The sequence below is a fragment of the Eretmochelys imbricata genome, chromosome 14 (genome assembly GCF_965152235.1).
Source record: "Eretmochelys imbricata isolate rEreImb1 chromosome 14, rEreImb1.hap1, whole genome shotgun sequence".
In the NCBI taxonomy this organism is placed as follows: domain Eukaryota; kingdom Metazoa; phylum Chordata; order Testudines; family Cheloniidae; genus Eretmochelys; species Eretmochelys imbricata.
The window spans coordinates 1,373,216-1,388,113 of record NC_135585.1 but is presented as its reverse complement, the minus strand read 5'-3'; the positions used below and the strand labels follow the sequence as shown (position 1 = coordinate 1,388,113).

The 14,898-nt window shown below is 60.3% G+C and overlaps 1 protein-coding gene across 1 annotated transcript in view; it reads left to right on the top strand.

Moving 5' to 3' along the window:
• The first annotated feature begins 699 nt into the window (after positions 1-699).
• The window catches only part of TIMP2 (TIMP metallopeptidase inhibitor 2), a 31,996-nt gene continuing 17,797 nt past the window's right edge, over positions 700-14,898 (top strand). The window contains exon 1 of the mRNA XM_077833305.1: positions 700-977. Within this exon, the coding sequence (XP_077689431.1) occupies positions 842-977 (136 nt within the window). The 5' untranslated portion in view covers positions 700-841. The remainder of the gene's footprint in view (positions 978-14,898) is intronic.

Here is a 14,898-nt window from a genome sequence, read left to right as displayed (position 1 = left end):
CCCCTGGCCATGATCCTCTTCCTAAAATACCGGCCAAGACGGCATGCCATGGCCCTGTGCTGCCAGGGCGGGGCACGCCCCCAGTGCGCTGGGGAGGCACCTGTCGCGGCGATGGTGAGGTTACTCCTGCCAGCAGCGGGGGGGCTCTCTGGAAGGCTCTGCCCCCCGGGGTGGAGCGGAGCCCCACAGGAGGGGGCACCCTGCAGCTGTGGCCTTGCTCTCATGGCCAGTGCTGGGAAAGGCGCTTGGCTGTGCCCCCTCCCCCCGCCTTGGGCACCCGGCTGACTGCGGCCCAGGCCTGGCCATTGCTGGGCGCTGGCTGACCCAGGGGCCGGGGCTGACCCAGGGGCCGGTTCCGCGGGGGACGACCCTCCCCCAGCCCCCAGCAGAGCTGACTCCCCAGGTGGGGCGGGGCAGAGGGGCCCGGAACTTGCCCCAGCTCGGCGGGGCCCTGCCCCTCCCAGGGGAGCGGCGCTGCCGCAGGGGGCCGGGGCCGGGGCCGGGGCCGGGGCCGGCCGGCCGCGGACACACGCCGCAGGGCCGGCGGAAGGAAGGGGCGAGAGCGAGCGGCGGAGCGCAGCGGCCTGGCCCGGTGCCACGGGGCGGAGCAGCCGCCAGCCCCCAGCGCGTTAAAAGCAGCTGTCGCCGAGCGGCGCCGCAAACCCTCGGCGCAAGGGAGGCGGCCGCGGCGGCGTCTGCATCTGCTGCCCGCGGGGAAGGCGGCGCTCCAGGCCCGGCGGAGCCGCACTCGGGCGGGAGCCTGGCGGCAGGGGCGCGGCGGGCGGGCAGCTCGCGCCTGGCTGGGTGCGGGGGCCCCCCCGGGCGCTCCGAGACCCGCACGATGCGCGCGCCCGTGCCCAGCCTGCTGGCCTGGCCGGCGCTGCTGCTGCTGCTGCTGGGGAGGGCGGCGCGCCCGGCCGACGCCTGCAGCTGCTCCCCGGTGCACCCGCAGCAGGCCTTCTGCAACGCCGACCTAGGTAAGAGGCGCCCGCGGCCGCGCGGCGCCGCCTCCCGCCCCGGGGCCTGACCCGGCCCGGCCCGGCCCGGCTGCCTGCGGCGGCCGAGGGGCGCCCGGGCCCGCGGCGGAGCCGTGGCTCGGGCCGGGCCGGGCCCCGCGGGCGCTGCCCAGGAAGGTTGGCGGGGCTGGGGGGCTCCGACGTGCGCCCGGGTGGCCGCGGGGGCTGGAGCCCGGGCTGCTGGGGGCCGCGCTGGGTTGCGGCAGGGCGGGATTCGCCTTTTGCGGCCCCCCGGAGGCAGCGGAGCCTGGCGCGGGGCGGCGGGTCCCCGAGCAAGGGGGCAGCCGGGGGCAGTGGGGCCCGGCGCGGCAGGGGTGGCCCGGCGCGGCGCGAGGGCACTGGCTACAAACCGGCAGTTGCCAGACACACAGTGGCCCGCCCGGCCCTGTGATGCCAGCGTGCCCCTTCCGCTGGGGGGCCACGCCGCACCACACAGCCCCCAACATCTCCCCTATGGCCAGAGCCCCCCCAGCCCCCCCACAAATGCACAGCGCCCTGCACCACCCCTGCCCAGCACCCCCCCCAGAACCCGCACTCCCTAGTGCCCCAACCCACACATCTTCCCTGCCCCTTCACAGCCCAGCACCCCCCCCCCCCGCCGCAAGAAACCCTCTCCCCCATGCCCTGCCTCCCGGCTGTCCTCCCGGCCCCAGTGCGATCAGCCAGGCCAGGGCCTGCCCCGGCCGGGGTCCCCCAAGACGCACTTCCCCTGGAGGGGCCCAGCCAAGCTCCCCACACTGTTTTTCCCTCCCCCCCGACACTGACACTGGCCAGGCTTCTGCACCAGTCCCAGGCGGCTTGGGTCCGGGGAGACAGGTGGGGCCCCACCAGTGGTGGGAAGCCGAGACTGCCCGGAGCCGGAGGTGCACTGGGGTCCGGCCAGGGGGCAGAGAGGAGCAGGGGGGTGGGGCCGAGGAGGCGGCAGGCAGGTCAAGAGGAGCAAGTGGTGGGTGGGGGGAGCCAGCGGGATCTTGGGGCGCAGTGCAAGTGGAGCAGGCCGGGGCCCCTTCTGAGCATGGGCCCGGTTCCATGGAGCCATTGTAAACCTGGGACTGTTATTCTCGGGGAGGCGGGGGGGTATCTATGAACTCTGCTGCCCCCTGGCTCCGAACTGCCGGGCAAGGGTGCCCGAGACACGGGACGGAGTGTGGGAGGCTGTGATCGCTGGGCCGTGACCTGCAGGCCGGGCCCGGGAACTCGTTTATATGCACTTAGCCGTATAAACCCCCTCGGGGCAGGCTGCGGGGGAAGTAGTACAGGATGAGTTTAAGTGTGCCTGGAATAGGCGCCCGCCCCCCACTTTCCAGCCCTACTGGGTTCATTGGGATCTATTTCTGGGTCCAAGCTTAGGCAGAGCCCTGCGCCCGCGTCTGGTAGCTGCACCCACGGGTAGCACTTTCACCGCATCCAATCAGCAGAGTGGAGCTGGGAAGCTGTTACCTGCTGAGAGCTGAGTTCAAGGGCTTGCTGCTTCCCTGGTAGCTGCTGGGGAGCTGGCCCATCCCAGCACAGTGAGCAAACAGAAGCCCTGGCTGCTCCCACCCCAGTTAAAACCCATGAGAGATTAGTCTGCCGTGAACAGAGCCATTTCCATGGAGTCCTTGGCAAGTCACTCCCAGTCCTGGACCTGGAGGCGTTTGTGATGGAACAAGGCACTTGCAACCCCCACCCTGCCGGGGAGCCTGGAACTGGATAGGGTGGTGCTGCCTGGGAGGGGCATGGCAGGACGCTAAGGGACTGCCCTGATTCAACACATCTCCCCAGCAGCCTCAAGCTCCCATGGTGCCCTCACCAGGGCAGGAGCTGCTGGTGTCCCATCTCTGCCCAGCAAGCGTGGAGCCCACCTGTGCACATGAGAGCTGGACTGGGCCTGCTCCATCACAGCCAGCTGGCTCTGGCGAGAGACAGGAACAGGAGCCTGCTGTCCCCCTCGTGTGCCATCTGCCTCTGACGCTCGGGCCATTTGGCTTTCAGCTGAGAATCATTTGTGCTTTAGCTGTTGCCATCACCGCCTGCCACCTAGCTAGCGGTCGGTGCCCTGCCCTCACTCCCTGCTCCCTCAAGCCCGTGGGACCGGACACACACGGCTTAAAGTGGGGCCTCCCGTCTTATCTTCTCTTTCACCACCTTGCAGTTATCAAATTTATTGCACGTTTTATGGTTCCCTGCGTCATTCTCCAGGCCTGGCCGAGTTGGCCTGCTGGCGTGTGGGAGGCTGCGTAGATGAAGCTTAAACAGCAAAGCACCCGAGAGTGACGTCTCGTAGCTCTCTCCAGACCCAGTGCCAGTCTCAAACGGAACTTGAGCTTCTCGGGGTTTGTGGCCTCAGGGCTTCTGTCTGTTTAATTTGAAGTGGTGCTGGGTGGGAGAGTGTGTGTCAGTCTGTGCTGCCAGGAGTGTGTCTGTCTGGTAGGGTGGGACTTCCCTGGGCCATTCTCGCTCTCTGGGGTTCTGAATCAGGTAGCAGAGATGGGATGAAGATCCTCCTCGAGAAGTCTGAGCTTTGTTCCCTGCATCCCTGCACACCCCTCCCCCAGGCTCAGCCTGGGCACTGGGCCTGTGGAGGGCAAGTACCAGGCACAAGTGAAGCTGTCTGCTCTGGTGGGTTGGGCTCACTGCAGCTGAGCCCCTAATGACAAAACCTAGCATTGCACGTTGCCATTTTGATTTACTCAAGCTCGCTGGGGACACCCTGGGCAAGGCGAGAGCTTTGTTAGTCCTGTTGCGGACTGGACACTGTTCCCAAAGGGTCCCTGGCACTCTACAACAGGCTGGGAATGCTGAGCAGAGAGCCGGGCCCGGCCTGGGGAGTGGGTCATGTTGGGCTGGGTCACCTTCTGTCGGTTCCTTACTTCCAGGCATTTCCTTTCCTCTATCCCAGTTTTATTCGGCTTGGATGCTGCTGAAAGGGAGGCCTTGGCAGGGCTGGGATCCGGATTCCTCTTTCTATGAATAATACCCTTATTGCATTTAACGTATAAAACAAACTGAGCCCAAGCCCGCTGCCTGCCGCACTCAGGGGCAGTGCCATGCCGCAGCACCCAGGCTTGGCTGGAGGGAGGCATTCTGAAATACTTTGGCAGCTCTGCTTGGCTGACAGCCCAGCCCCCTTCCATCACTGCACACCCTGCGCTGCCCCAGATTCCCCCTTGCTCCTGAGTGCCCAGTGCCCCGGGTGGCCTCCCTGCTTTGCAGGTCTCACCCCTGCCTGTCCCTCGGAGTCTCTCGGGGCCCCGCTGTTTGTTGGGGGGGCTGTGCAAACTGATTTAGGGACAGGAAGATTTTAGACAAAGTGAAGCCGCGTCAATCCAAGCTGCTGGATTCCCCAAGTTTTTCAGCGGGAGCTGGGCTGGGTGCTATAGCTTTAGTTCACAGCACACATCAGCTGGCCCCTGTGGCACTTTCCTGCCCTCATCCTCCCAGGGTCCCCACTCCTCATGCAGGCTCCAGCCTCAGTGGTCCCTCTGGATGGTTCATTGGTGACAGGGCCTTGGGGGAGTGACTAAAGCGGGAAATGCTGCCGGGAATTGGGCTAGGGGGATGGGCACTCACCTGCCCTAGTTGGGATCCTGGCCATGGTTGCACCACCCGTCTGCTGCGAAGTAAAATCCACCTGTGAGTGAGGAGAGAGAGCTCCCCAGCGAGCAGCCCCCAGCAGGGCAGAGACCTGGCCTGTGGCCCAGTGAACGCTGCCAAGGAAGAGGCAGCTGGTGCCCTTGGCTCTGACCTGTCCTAGCTTCTCTCCCACATGGAGGAGAAATGCTTTGGGGCATTCAGCCCGGCTGCCTTGATTCTGTCTATCTCGGTTGGGGGGAGGGGTGTATGGAGGGCAGGTGGGGCATGGCTGCAGTGCAGGCCCAGGATGTCAGACTTCCAAGGTTTATTCTCTGGCCCATGTTATAGGGGTGTTACCTGCACACTCTAGGGCCCCCCACCTTTGCCTTTCCGTGGGCTCAAGGCGCAACCTGGTTAGTTTAGGCACCCCCACCCTTTCCCAGTTCCTAGGGCTCTGGGCAAAAGGCACCTATCCTTACCCAGTTCCTAGGGCTCAGCCCACTCATACCCAGTTCCTCGGGCTCAGGGCATACTCTTCTGCAGGTTTGCAGGGTCTTTTACTAGTGACAGAGCCTTACACAGTCATATTCTTAAACTCTGTTTATTAACAGTCCTCAAAACAGACTGCACCCGCAAACCATACAATGGTCACCACTCCCAATGAGGCAGACAAACTTTTCCTGGGGGCCAGTCAGGATCAGGTCGTCCGGGGACTCTAGTTTCTGCACAATATGGTTGGCAGGGTGGTGAGGTCTGGCAGCTCTGATCTTGGGCTATGTCCTGGAGTTGGTTCCAAGGAACTTCCTTTTGGACCCTAGTTTATGTAGTTAAAACTTGGGTCCTGCTTAGCTGTATGGTAACCAATCACTGTAAACTAAAGTCCTACAAGACAGTATTTTTCACCAATCCTAGCACATTATGAAACAATTCTTTACCCAATCAGATCCCACCATCTTAGTTGACTTAAATCTTACAAAATTAGTTATGCAACAGACAGAAACAGTTAAAGAGCTGGACAGAGACCCTACAGATGAACAATAGAGAAGTAGGGACCGTAAAGGCAAAACAAGAGACGGGGAGATTTCACAATCACAGCCGTTGAAGCGGTGCCTTGCCAGACAGAATGCATCAAACAGTGTTTTCGTTCGATGTCCTGCGATCTGTTTATCTGGTGGTGCTGCTGCTCGGACAGGAGCCACCTTAACAGCCTGATGTGACGCGGTTGTGATGCAATTTAGATGGAATGTGAGGATGTGACTTTCTGCTCCTTAGCTCATGGCTGCTGCTGCCCTAATGGGGCTGCAGAAAGAGACTGGGACTGGACGATCACCGTGGTCCCTCTGGCCTTGGGCTATGTGATGCTGCTTGGGTGTCTCCCTGCACGGGCTGTGCCCACTGGGAGGGGCGCGATCGCTCAGAGGCCAGGGAGCCAGCTCTGCCTGGGCTGGGCACAGACGCAAATGGGCATGAACAGAGAGCCTGATTTCTGGGCCCTGCTTTAGGAAGGGGGGAGTAGGTTTTGAGCTTTGGGTAGTGGGGGCAGCGGGGCTGCAGGGAAGGGTACCAGACCTGGAGCCAGGAGGTCTTGAATTCGTATCTTGGTTGCGGGTGACTTTGGGCAAGTCACTTGGGTTCTCTGTGCATCTCTTTCCCTGCCCCACGTCCCCCTCATCCTGAGTTGCCTGGTGGAGACCTCAGGCCCATGGCCCATCGGGGTATGAGACCAGTGCAGGGAGTGCTGTTCCCCTCCCCTCTGGGGAAGCCAGCCCAGGGTTTGCCTCATGGCCCTGGGGCCACTTACCTTTCCTCTATGGCCCTGATTCTGCTGCCTTGTTCAGGCTGGAGCTCTCCTGGGCTAGTCTCCAGCCCAGCCAGCCCCACACAGAGAACAACAGATTTTCAGAGTAGCAGCCATGTTAGTCTGTATCCGTAAAAAGAAAAGGAGTGCTTGTTGCATTCAGTGAAGTGAGCTGTAGCTCACGAAAGCTTATGCTCAGATAAATTTGTTAGTCTCTAAGGTGCCACAAGTCCTCCTTTTCTTTTTACAGAGAACAACATGGCCTCTGGGCAGGCTGCAGCCCCTGGCTTTGTGCAAGGACTCGCCCAGTGGCCCCGGCCCCACTTGCAGATTCCTTGGGGCCTCTGGCTGGTTAGTCACAAGCCCTGGGGAAGTGCCCGAGGCCAGCAGCACATGGAAACAACCCACAGGAGGAGCAGAAGGGGGAGGCTGGGCAAGTGGGGACTCCAGCTCTGATCGTCCCCCAGCATTCGTCTGAGGGACGGGAGGCCTGCAGCTTGCTCTGGAGTGGTCTGCCTGCACTGCAGCAGGGCTGGGAGAGCGTGGCACGTGGCTGGGGAGAGAACGGAGCCCCCAGGGGATTCAGACGCACAGGGGAGCCGCAGGGGAGTTGTGTGTCTGAAGCCCTGTGTCACTGCTGGAAAGCCCAGCCTTGGCAGCTGCTTCATGTAAAGAGTGGAGCAGCCCAAACCAGTACCAGCAGGCATGCCTGCTGTGGACAGCCTGCCCCACTGCCTGGGGCCTTGGCCCGTCCTGGCCTTTTCCCGGAAACTCCCTGTCACCTGCCGGGTCCTGTCTTTCCCTGACTGAGCTGTAGAGAGCCTTCCTTCAGATCCACCCCCAGCAGCACGTTGGCATTGTCTCACTCGCCTTCTTCAGGAAATCGCTCCACCCGGAGTGGGGGTGGGGCACTGGCCTGGGGCGGGAACTGCGGCAGGGTGCTGGCCTGGCCCGGAGCGGGAGAAGGGGGGGGCGCTGGTCTGGAGCGGGGGGGGGGGGGATGGTGGGCGGTGGCAGGGCTGCTGGTGGTTTCCCTGTTCTGTCACATGGCCCGTTCTGGCTGGGGATCGAGATGCTGGTGGGCTAGGGCAAGGGAGTCCCAGCTGCAGGGCAGGCTCTGGGTTCCTGCTCTGCAGCTGGGCTCTTTTCCTGATGATGCCGGTTGGCACCCCAGAGCAGTAACAATATAAAATGGCAGGTTTCAGAGTAGCAGCCGTGTTAGTCTGTATCTGCAAAAAGAAAAGGAGGACTTGTGGCACCTTAGAGATGAACACGTTTATTTGAGCATAAGCTTTCATGAGCTACAGTTCACTTCATCGGATGCATTCAGTGGAAAATACCGTGAGGAGATTTATATACGTAGAGAACATGAAACAATGGGTGTTATCATACACACTGTAACCAGAGTGATCACTTGAGCTATTACCAGCAGGAGAGCAGGGCTGGGGGAGAGAAACCTTTTGTAGTGATAATCAAGGTGGGCCATTTCCAGCAGTTGACAAGAACGTCTGAGGAATGGGGCGGGGGGAATAAACATGGGGAAATAGTTTTACCCATCCACTCCCAGTCTCTATTCAAGCCTAAGTTAATTGTATCCAGTTTGCAAATTAATTCCACTTCAGCAGTCTCTCGTTGGAATCTGTTTTTGAAGTGTTTTTGTTGAAGAACAGTTGGAGAACACTTCAATCTCTTTGGTCACTCGATTACAGACCGAAAAGTTGCAATTCTTCAACAAAAAAACTTCAAAATCAGACTCCAACGAGAGACTGCTGCTCTCCTGCTGGTAATAGCTCACCTTACCTGATCACTCTGGTTACAGTGTGTATGGTAACACCCATTGTTTCATGTTCTCTATGTATATAAATCTCCCCACTGTATTTTCCACTGAATGCATCCGATGAAGTGAGCTGTAGCCCACGGGAGCTTATGCTCTAATCAATGTGTGAGTCTCTAAGGTGCCACAAATCCTCCTGTTCTTAATATAAAATGGGCTGTGAAGAGAGACCCGTAGAGGTTTCACTCCCTTCAGGCTAGCCTATGCTGGTGTAAATCCAGACTCACTCCAGTGACCCCAGATTTACACCTTAGAGAAGGGTCTAGCCCATTGCCAGGATTTGCCGTGCACCAACAGAGCCATATAAATAATGTGCAGACCTTGCAATGAAAAATAACCACCTGCAACCCCTCCTCCTGCCAGGATCCCTAAGCTTAGCAGCCTCTGCTTCCCTTGCAGCTAATGGTTGAGCCCAGGGCCCAGATCCGAGCGTTTCCCTGTGGCTGACGACACCGGCTCATGCCTAGGGAAGCCCCGCGCACAGGTCTGTCCTGGCAGGTCGGTCGAGGAGGAGTTGCTAGGGTGGAGTGTGGCTGTGATCTTTGTGGCACCTTCCAAGGAATCCGAAATGCCTGTGGGTGCTTCCCAGCAAACCCTCTGCTGGCAGTGCCAAGCCTGCCAGCTCTGGGAGGAGACGCCAGGGGCTGGGATGCCTCATGCTGGCCACGCGAATGGCTCTCCCTCTTGCCTGAGTCAATCTTGCTGTGTCACAGCTGCTTGAGATGGAGTGAGCTCACTTCCTGACCCAGTGCCCCTCCGAACTGGGGCATGCAGGAGCCAGGGAACCTCCTGCTGACCCCAGGGAAACACCCAGTGCAGGAGGAGCGGGGAGGCTGGCAAGCAGCTGTTCTTCTTCTGGCTCGTCTCTGCCATTAGAAGCTGTTTGTGTTCTGCTGTGCGGGGCCACACCCTACCGGGCCGGGCGGGGCCGGGCCGGGCGGGGCCACACCCTACCATGCCGGGCCGGGCCGTGCGGGGCCGGGCCGGGCCACACCCTACCATGCCAGGCTGGGCGGGGCTGGGCTGTGTGGGGCTGGGCTGTGTGGGGCCGGACTGTGCTGTGCGGGGCCATACCCTACCATGCCGTGCGGAGCCGGGCTGTGCCAGGCCTGTGGTCCGTCTTAGAAAGCTCACTTGTTTTGCTGCTTTGACTTAGCCGGGTCAATGACTTGTAATTCAGTTCGTTCTTGTCTTCGTTAGCTGAGGACTGTGGGGGCAAACCCTACTGCTGCTCCCATGCGTGCCCGTGGGATCTCCATGCAGGGCCAGCTTTGCCAATGTATCTGTGCCTGTTATTGCACATCTGTGACTGCAGGCAGGATTTGTGCAAGTGGTGACTCCTGCTGCCATAGTAACAGCCTGTGCAGGTGACCTGTTACCCATCTAATTCCTCTTCTGGGGGTGGAAATTAACCCTGAAAGCGAGGGCCCCAGGCAGACCGCACCGCACGCTGCCAGGCTGTGTCCCAGAGTCCCTGCAGGGAGCTCTGCGTGGCTGCACTGGGGGTGGAACCAGCCCGTGATTCAGGAGTTTGATGTTGGAGAAGCAGCCAGTCAGACAAGCAGCCGTTAGCCAGGAGCCACATTGTCCAGTCCCGGGGCTGCCCTGGAGGTAACTGCGCTCTGCAGAGTAACGCTGCGGGGCTGCCTGTGGGCCCCACCCAGGGCACTGCCTATAGCTACGCTGCAGCTCAGGTCAGTTTGACTCAGCCACCCCCGAGTGCCGCAAGTTACGCTGGCCTGAGCGCCGGTGTGGCCCGTGCTGTGTCCTGCTGGTGTCGCTATGGCTGCTCCTTGGGGGTGGACTGATTAGGCAGGCGGATGGGAGAGCTCTCTCCTGTCGGCTTCAAGCATCTCTGTGTAGCCAGAGTCTAACTGAGAAGCAGCAGGGCAGGGAGCAGCGGAGACCCCCCTCACGCCGGCTGGCTGCAAGTGGAGGGTGGGCCAGTCTCTGCACGACGCTCTCTTTCCCCATGTGCCCGGCTCAAGGGCCCCTGGGCCAGAGCTGTCCGATCCCAGTGCTGCTGCCTCTGGTCCCGGTGCAGGGCGGAGGAGTCGGGGGGAGGGGGGGCCGGCAGCTCAGCCCCGGCAGAGCGCTCCCCTTGCGGGCCCCAGGCTCTAATTAAGCTGCAGATTTGGAGCTTGCAGTGTCTGAAGCTTTAATGCTCTCCAGGGCCTCACCATGGCAACCAGTGGGGACACAGGACCTACCAGCTCAGCGCCTGGGAAGTGGCCTTCGGGGGGTGGGGGGGCGCAGCATCGCAGGGTGGGGGAGTTTTTCGCTCATGGACACATGCTGATCAGCCCCTTGCTCAGGGGAGCTGGCGTCTTAAATGAATTTGGGCCCAGCAGCCTGGTTCCAGTCCGGCTACACACTAGTTTGATGTCAGGAGGGCAGGGCAGCCCTGGCCGGGGGGGCTGGAACATCTGCGGTGGGGGTGCTGAGAGTCTGTGATGGAGCGGGGCAGATTGACCTGGTGATGTGGCCGGGGAGTTTTACTGGGACTGTCTGCATGGGGGATGGGAGAGCAGGGGGTGGCTTCACTGGAGGGACGATACCTGAGCCGGGGGGGGGGGGGGTTGGACCCAGGTGACACCTTTGCCCCGGAAACTGGACAAAGGCTGGAGGAGGAGCCGGGGGGAGGCTGCGTGAGATGGCTGGAGGGGGTTTCAGTTTGGAGCGGTCTGGGGAAACAGAGGGAGTCCCAAGGCTGGGGTCTAAGCTCCTTGCCCCCCAGAGGGACCTGACTGGGGGGGGTCCTGTTTGTACCCACAAGCTCTGTTTGGACTGTGTGCCTGTCGTCTAATAAGCCTTCTGTTCTACTGGCTGGCTGAGAGTCATGGGGAATCGCAGTAAGTGGGGTGCAGGGCCCTGAGTCCCCCACACTCTGTGACAACTGGTGGCAGCGGTGGGATGTACTGCACCCTGCAGACGGCGCTTCCTGCAGTGAGTGACTGGGGAGCAGTAGAACGAAGGGGGATTGACGGGGACCAGGCGTGCTGAAGATTCAGAGAGGAGTGGTTTTGGTGGAGGAGCTACACTTAACCCCTGGGAGTGTGTGACCAGTGAGAAGGACTGTTTCAGTAACGGGGTCCCCCTGGGGACTGCGGTGAGCAGGCTCAGGAGTGGAGGAGTCTGCGGCTTGACCCTCGGAGAGAGGTGGTGACCTCGAGAAGGGCTGGCACACTAGAGGTTCCTCGTGGAAACCATGGGGAGCTGAGAGCACTCAGGCCTGCGAGTGGCAGCAGGAAAATGTGTAATAAGCCCCTTAAGAGCGACCTGGTGGAGCTGTGCAGGCAGAAGGGGCTGCACATTGGGAGGCTCACCAAGGAACAGCTGATTTCCCAGCTGGAGGAGGGAGATCGCTTGGATTAACCGATCCCTGTCTCTGAGGGGAGCAGCCCGGCAGATGCAGGGTGGGCACCAGTGTCTGTCCCAGCTGGGAATGGTCAGACGGCTGCCGAGGGCATCCCAGGACCCCTCCTATCTATACCTAGGGGAAGGGCTGGGAGGAGCCCAGCGAATACCGAGGGCACTGTGACCCCCGCAGCCAGCAGGGGATCCTCCCATCAGCGCTCCCCATCTCTGGAGCTGAGGCAGCTGAAATGGGAGAGGGAGATAAAACTGAAAGAACTGGAGCTGAAGCAGCAGGAACTGGCAGAGAAAGAGAAGCAGAGACAGCATGAGCTGGAGGAGAAAGAGAAACAGAGACAGAATGAAGAGAGATGGAGACAGCATGAGCTAGAGTTGGCAAGGCTGAGGAGCAGCGAGCCCCTGGCTGCGGTGAGTGGTGGGGGACCCAGGACTGCATGGAGACTTGATAAGTGCGTCCTGGCCCGGCGTAAGGAAGGGGAGGACATAGATGACTTCCTGAATGCCTTTGAGATGGCCTGCAAGCTGCACAGGGTTGCTCCGGAAGACAGGCTCCAGTTTCTCACCCCCTTACTAAACCCCAAACCTGTGGCGATGTACAGCCGAATGGAAGGGGTGGAGGCAGGGGACTACAAACTATTCAAAAAGGCCCTGCTATGCGAGTTTGGGCTGGCTCCCCAGATGTACTGGAAAAGGTTCCGGAGTTAGCATAAAACCCCTGAGGTCACATATCTAGAACTGGTCCTCCGGATGCAGGGATACGTCCACAAGTGGGCAGATGGGACCCAAACTGAGGAGGACTTGCTTAACCTGATCGTACTGGAGCAACTGTATGAATAGTGCCCATCCAACCTGAGGCTATGGTTGGAGGACAAAAAGCCAGAGGACCCATGACGTGCAGGGCAGCTGGCCTAAGAGTTTGTGAACAGCCAGTCAGGGGGTGGTAGGGAGGAGTCCCAAAGGAACAGGCCCTCCATGATGCAGAGAGAGAGTCACCGTGGGACCTCCCAAAGGGGGAACATGGAGAACCCCCTCCCAAGGGGAACATCCAGCGTCAGGACCAACCAACCGGCTCAAGGGGACCAACAAGACATGAGCTGCTATTACTGTGGCCAAAGAGGCCATGTACAGACCCAGTGCCCCAGGCTCAAGGACGGACTGAGCAGACCAAACCCCCACAGGGTTAACTGGGTAGGGACCCAGCCAGACAAGGGGCAGGCTTCCCAGGCAAGAGGGGCTGGCAGTGTAGCAACTGCTCAGGAGGGAAGAGTAACCCAGGCTCCAGACTCAGGGTTCTTGGTTTACAGGGTGGCATGGGGCTGTCCCTCCAGAGAGAGTGCCTTGTTCCCCTAGAGGTGGATGGGAGGAAGGTCAATGGATACTGGGATACGGGCACTGAGGTGGTGCTGGCCTGGTCTGAGGTGGTGGCCCCAGATCGGGTAGCGCCCAACACCTACCTGACGGGTGTGGGTGGGACTCCATTCAAGGTGCCCGTGTTGAGGGTACCTCTGAAATGGGGGGGCCAAGGAGGGCCCCAAGGATATGGGGGTGCACCACCATTTGCCCACTGAGGTGTTGATGGGGGGGTGGGGGGAAGATCTAGAGAAATGGCCAAGCAAACCCTGGTTGTGATCTGTAGGCAGAGCTGGCGAAGGGCACTACATCCTGACCTCGGGGAGGGTACCTCACTGGAGGCACAGGACCTTACCCCGGTGGGGAGGGAGTGCCCAGGGACAAGGCTGAGAGGGGCTGCGGCTTCTGCTCCCTCCCGCTGGCTGGGTCTGGTCCCCATCCCTTCCCCAGCCACTGAGTTCCAGGCCGAGTTGCAGAAAGATCCCTCCTTGCGGAAGCTCAGGGCCCTGGCCGACCTCAGTGTGGTACAGACCATGGGGAGAGGCTGCCAGGAGAGGTTCCTGTGGGAGAAGGGGTTCCTGTACCGAGAATGGGCTCCCCCAGGGGAAGTGGAGTCCTGTGGGATCAGGAGGCAGCTGGTGGTCCCCCAGAAGTATCGCCGCAAGCTATTGTACCTGGCCCGTGACATCCCCCTCACAGGGCACCAGGGAATCCAGTGCACCCGGCAGAGGTTGCTACAGAACTTTTACTGGCCTGAGGTCTTTACCACTGTCGGGCAGTATGGCCGATCCTGTGATCCCTGTCAGAGGGTGGGGAAGGCCCGGGACAAGGGGAAAACAGCTTTGAGACCCTTGCCCATCATAGAGGAGCCTTTCCAGAAGGTGGCTATGGACATCGTGGGGCCTCTCAGCAAGATGACCCGGTCGGGAAAGAAATACATTCTGGTGGTGGTAGATTTCGCCACTCGCTACCCCGAGTGCCCTTATCATTGAAGCAGACACCGTGGCAGATGTGCTGCTGACCATTTTCAGCCAGATGGGGTTCCCCAAGGAAGTCTTGACAGACCAAAGCTCCAACTTCATGTCGGCCCTGCTCCGGTGCTTGTGGGAGAAATGTGGGGTCCGGCACAGCTGGGCCTCAGCATATCACCCCCAATCCAATGGGCTGGTGGAGAGGTTCAACGGAACGCTAAAGATGATGCTGAAAACCTTTATGAACCCGCAGGATTGGGACAAGTACTTACCTCACCTGCTGTTCGCGTACAGGGAAGTGCCCCAGGAGTCTACCAGGTTCTCGCCTTTCGAACTGTTATATGGAAGGAGGGTAAGGGGGCCCCTGGACCTGATGAGAGATGAATGGGAGGGGAAGGCCATTCCCGATGGAGAATCAGTGGTGGAGTATGTCCTGACCTTCCGAGAGAGACTTGCTGAACTCATGGGTCTGGCCAAGGAGAATCTGGCCAGAGCCCAGAGGAAGCAGAAGGTCTGGTATGACTGCACGGCGCGGGCCCGTGCCTACGCCACCGGGGATCAGGTGATGGTTCTCATCCCCGTGAGAAAAAACAAACTACAGGCCACTTGGGAAGGTCCCTTCAAGGTGGTCAAGCAGCTCAATGAGGTAAACTATGTGGCGGAGCTGTCGAACCGGGCGCACCACCGCCAGGTGTACCATGTGAATATGATGAAGCCATATTGTGACAGGGGGAATGTGGTGTTGGTCGTGTGTGGACAGTGGGAGGAGCAGGGAGATGACCCTTTAGTAGACCTATTCCCTTGGACCAGAGCTGGTTCCCCCCTGAAAACAATTCCCCTCTCGGATCAGCTAACCCCTGCCCAGCAAGCTGTTTTCCAGCCAGCCTGGACTCACTAATCTGATTGTCCACCGGGTGCAGACAGGGTCACACCCGCTGATAAGATGCTCCCCCTTCCGAATCATAGGGAAAACTGCTCAGGACCTGGAAAGAGAGGTCA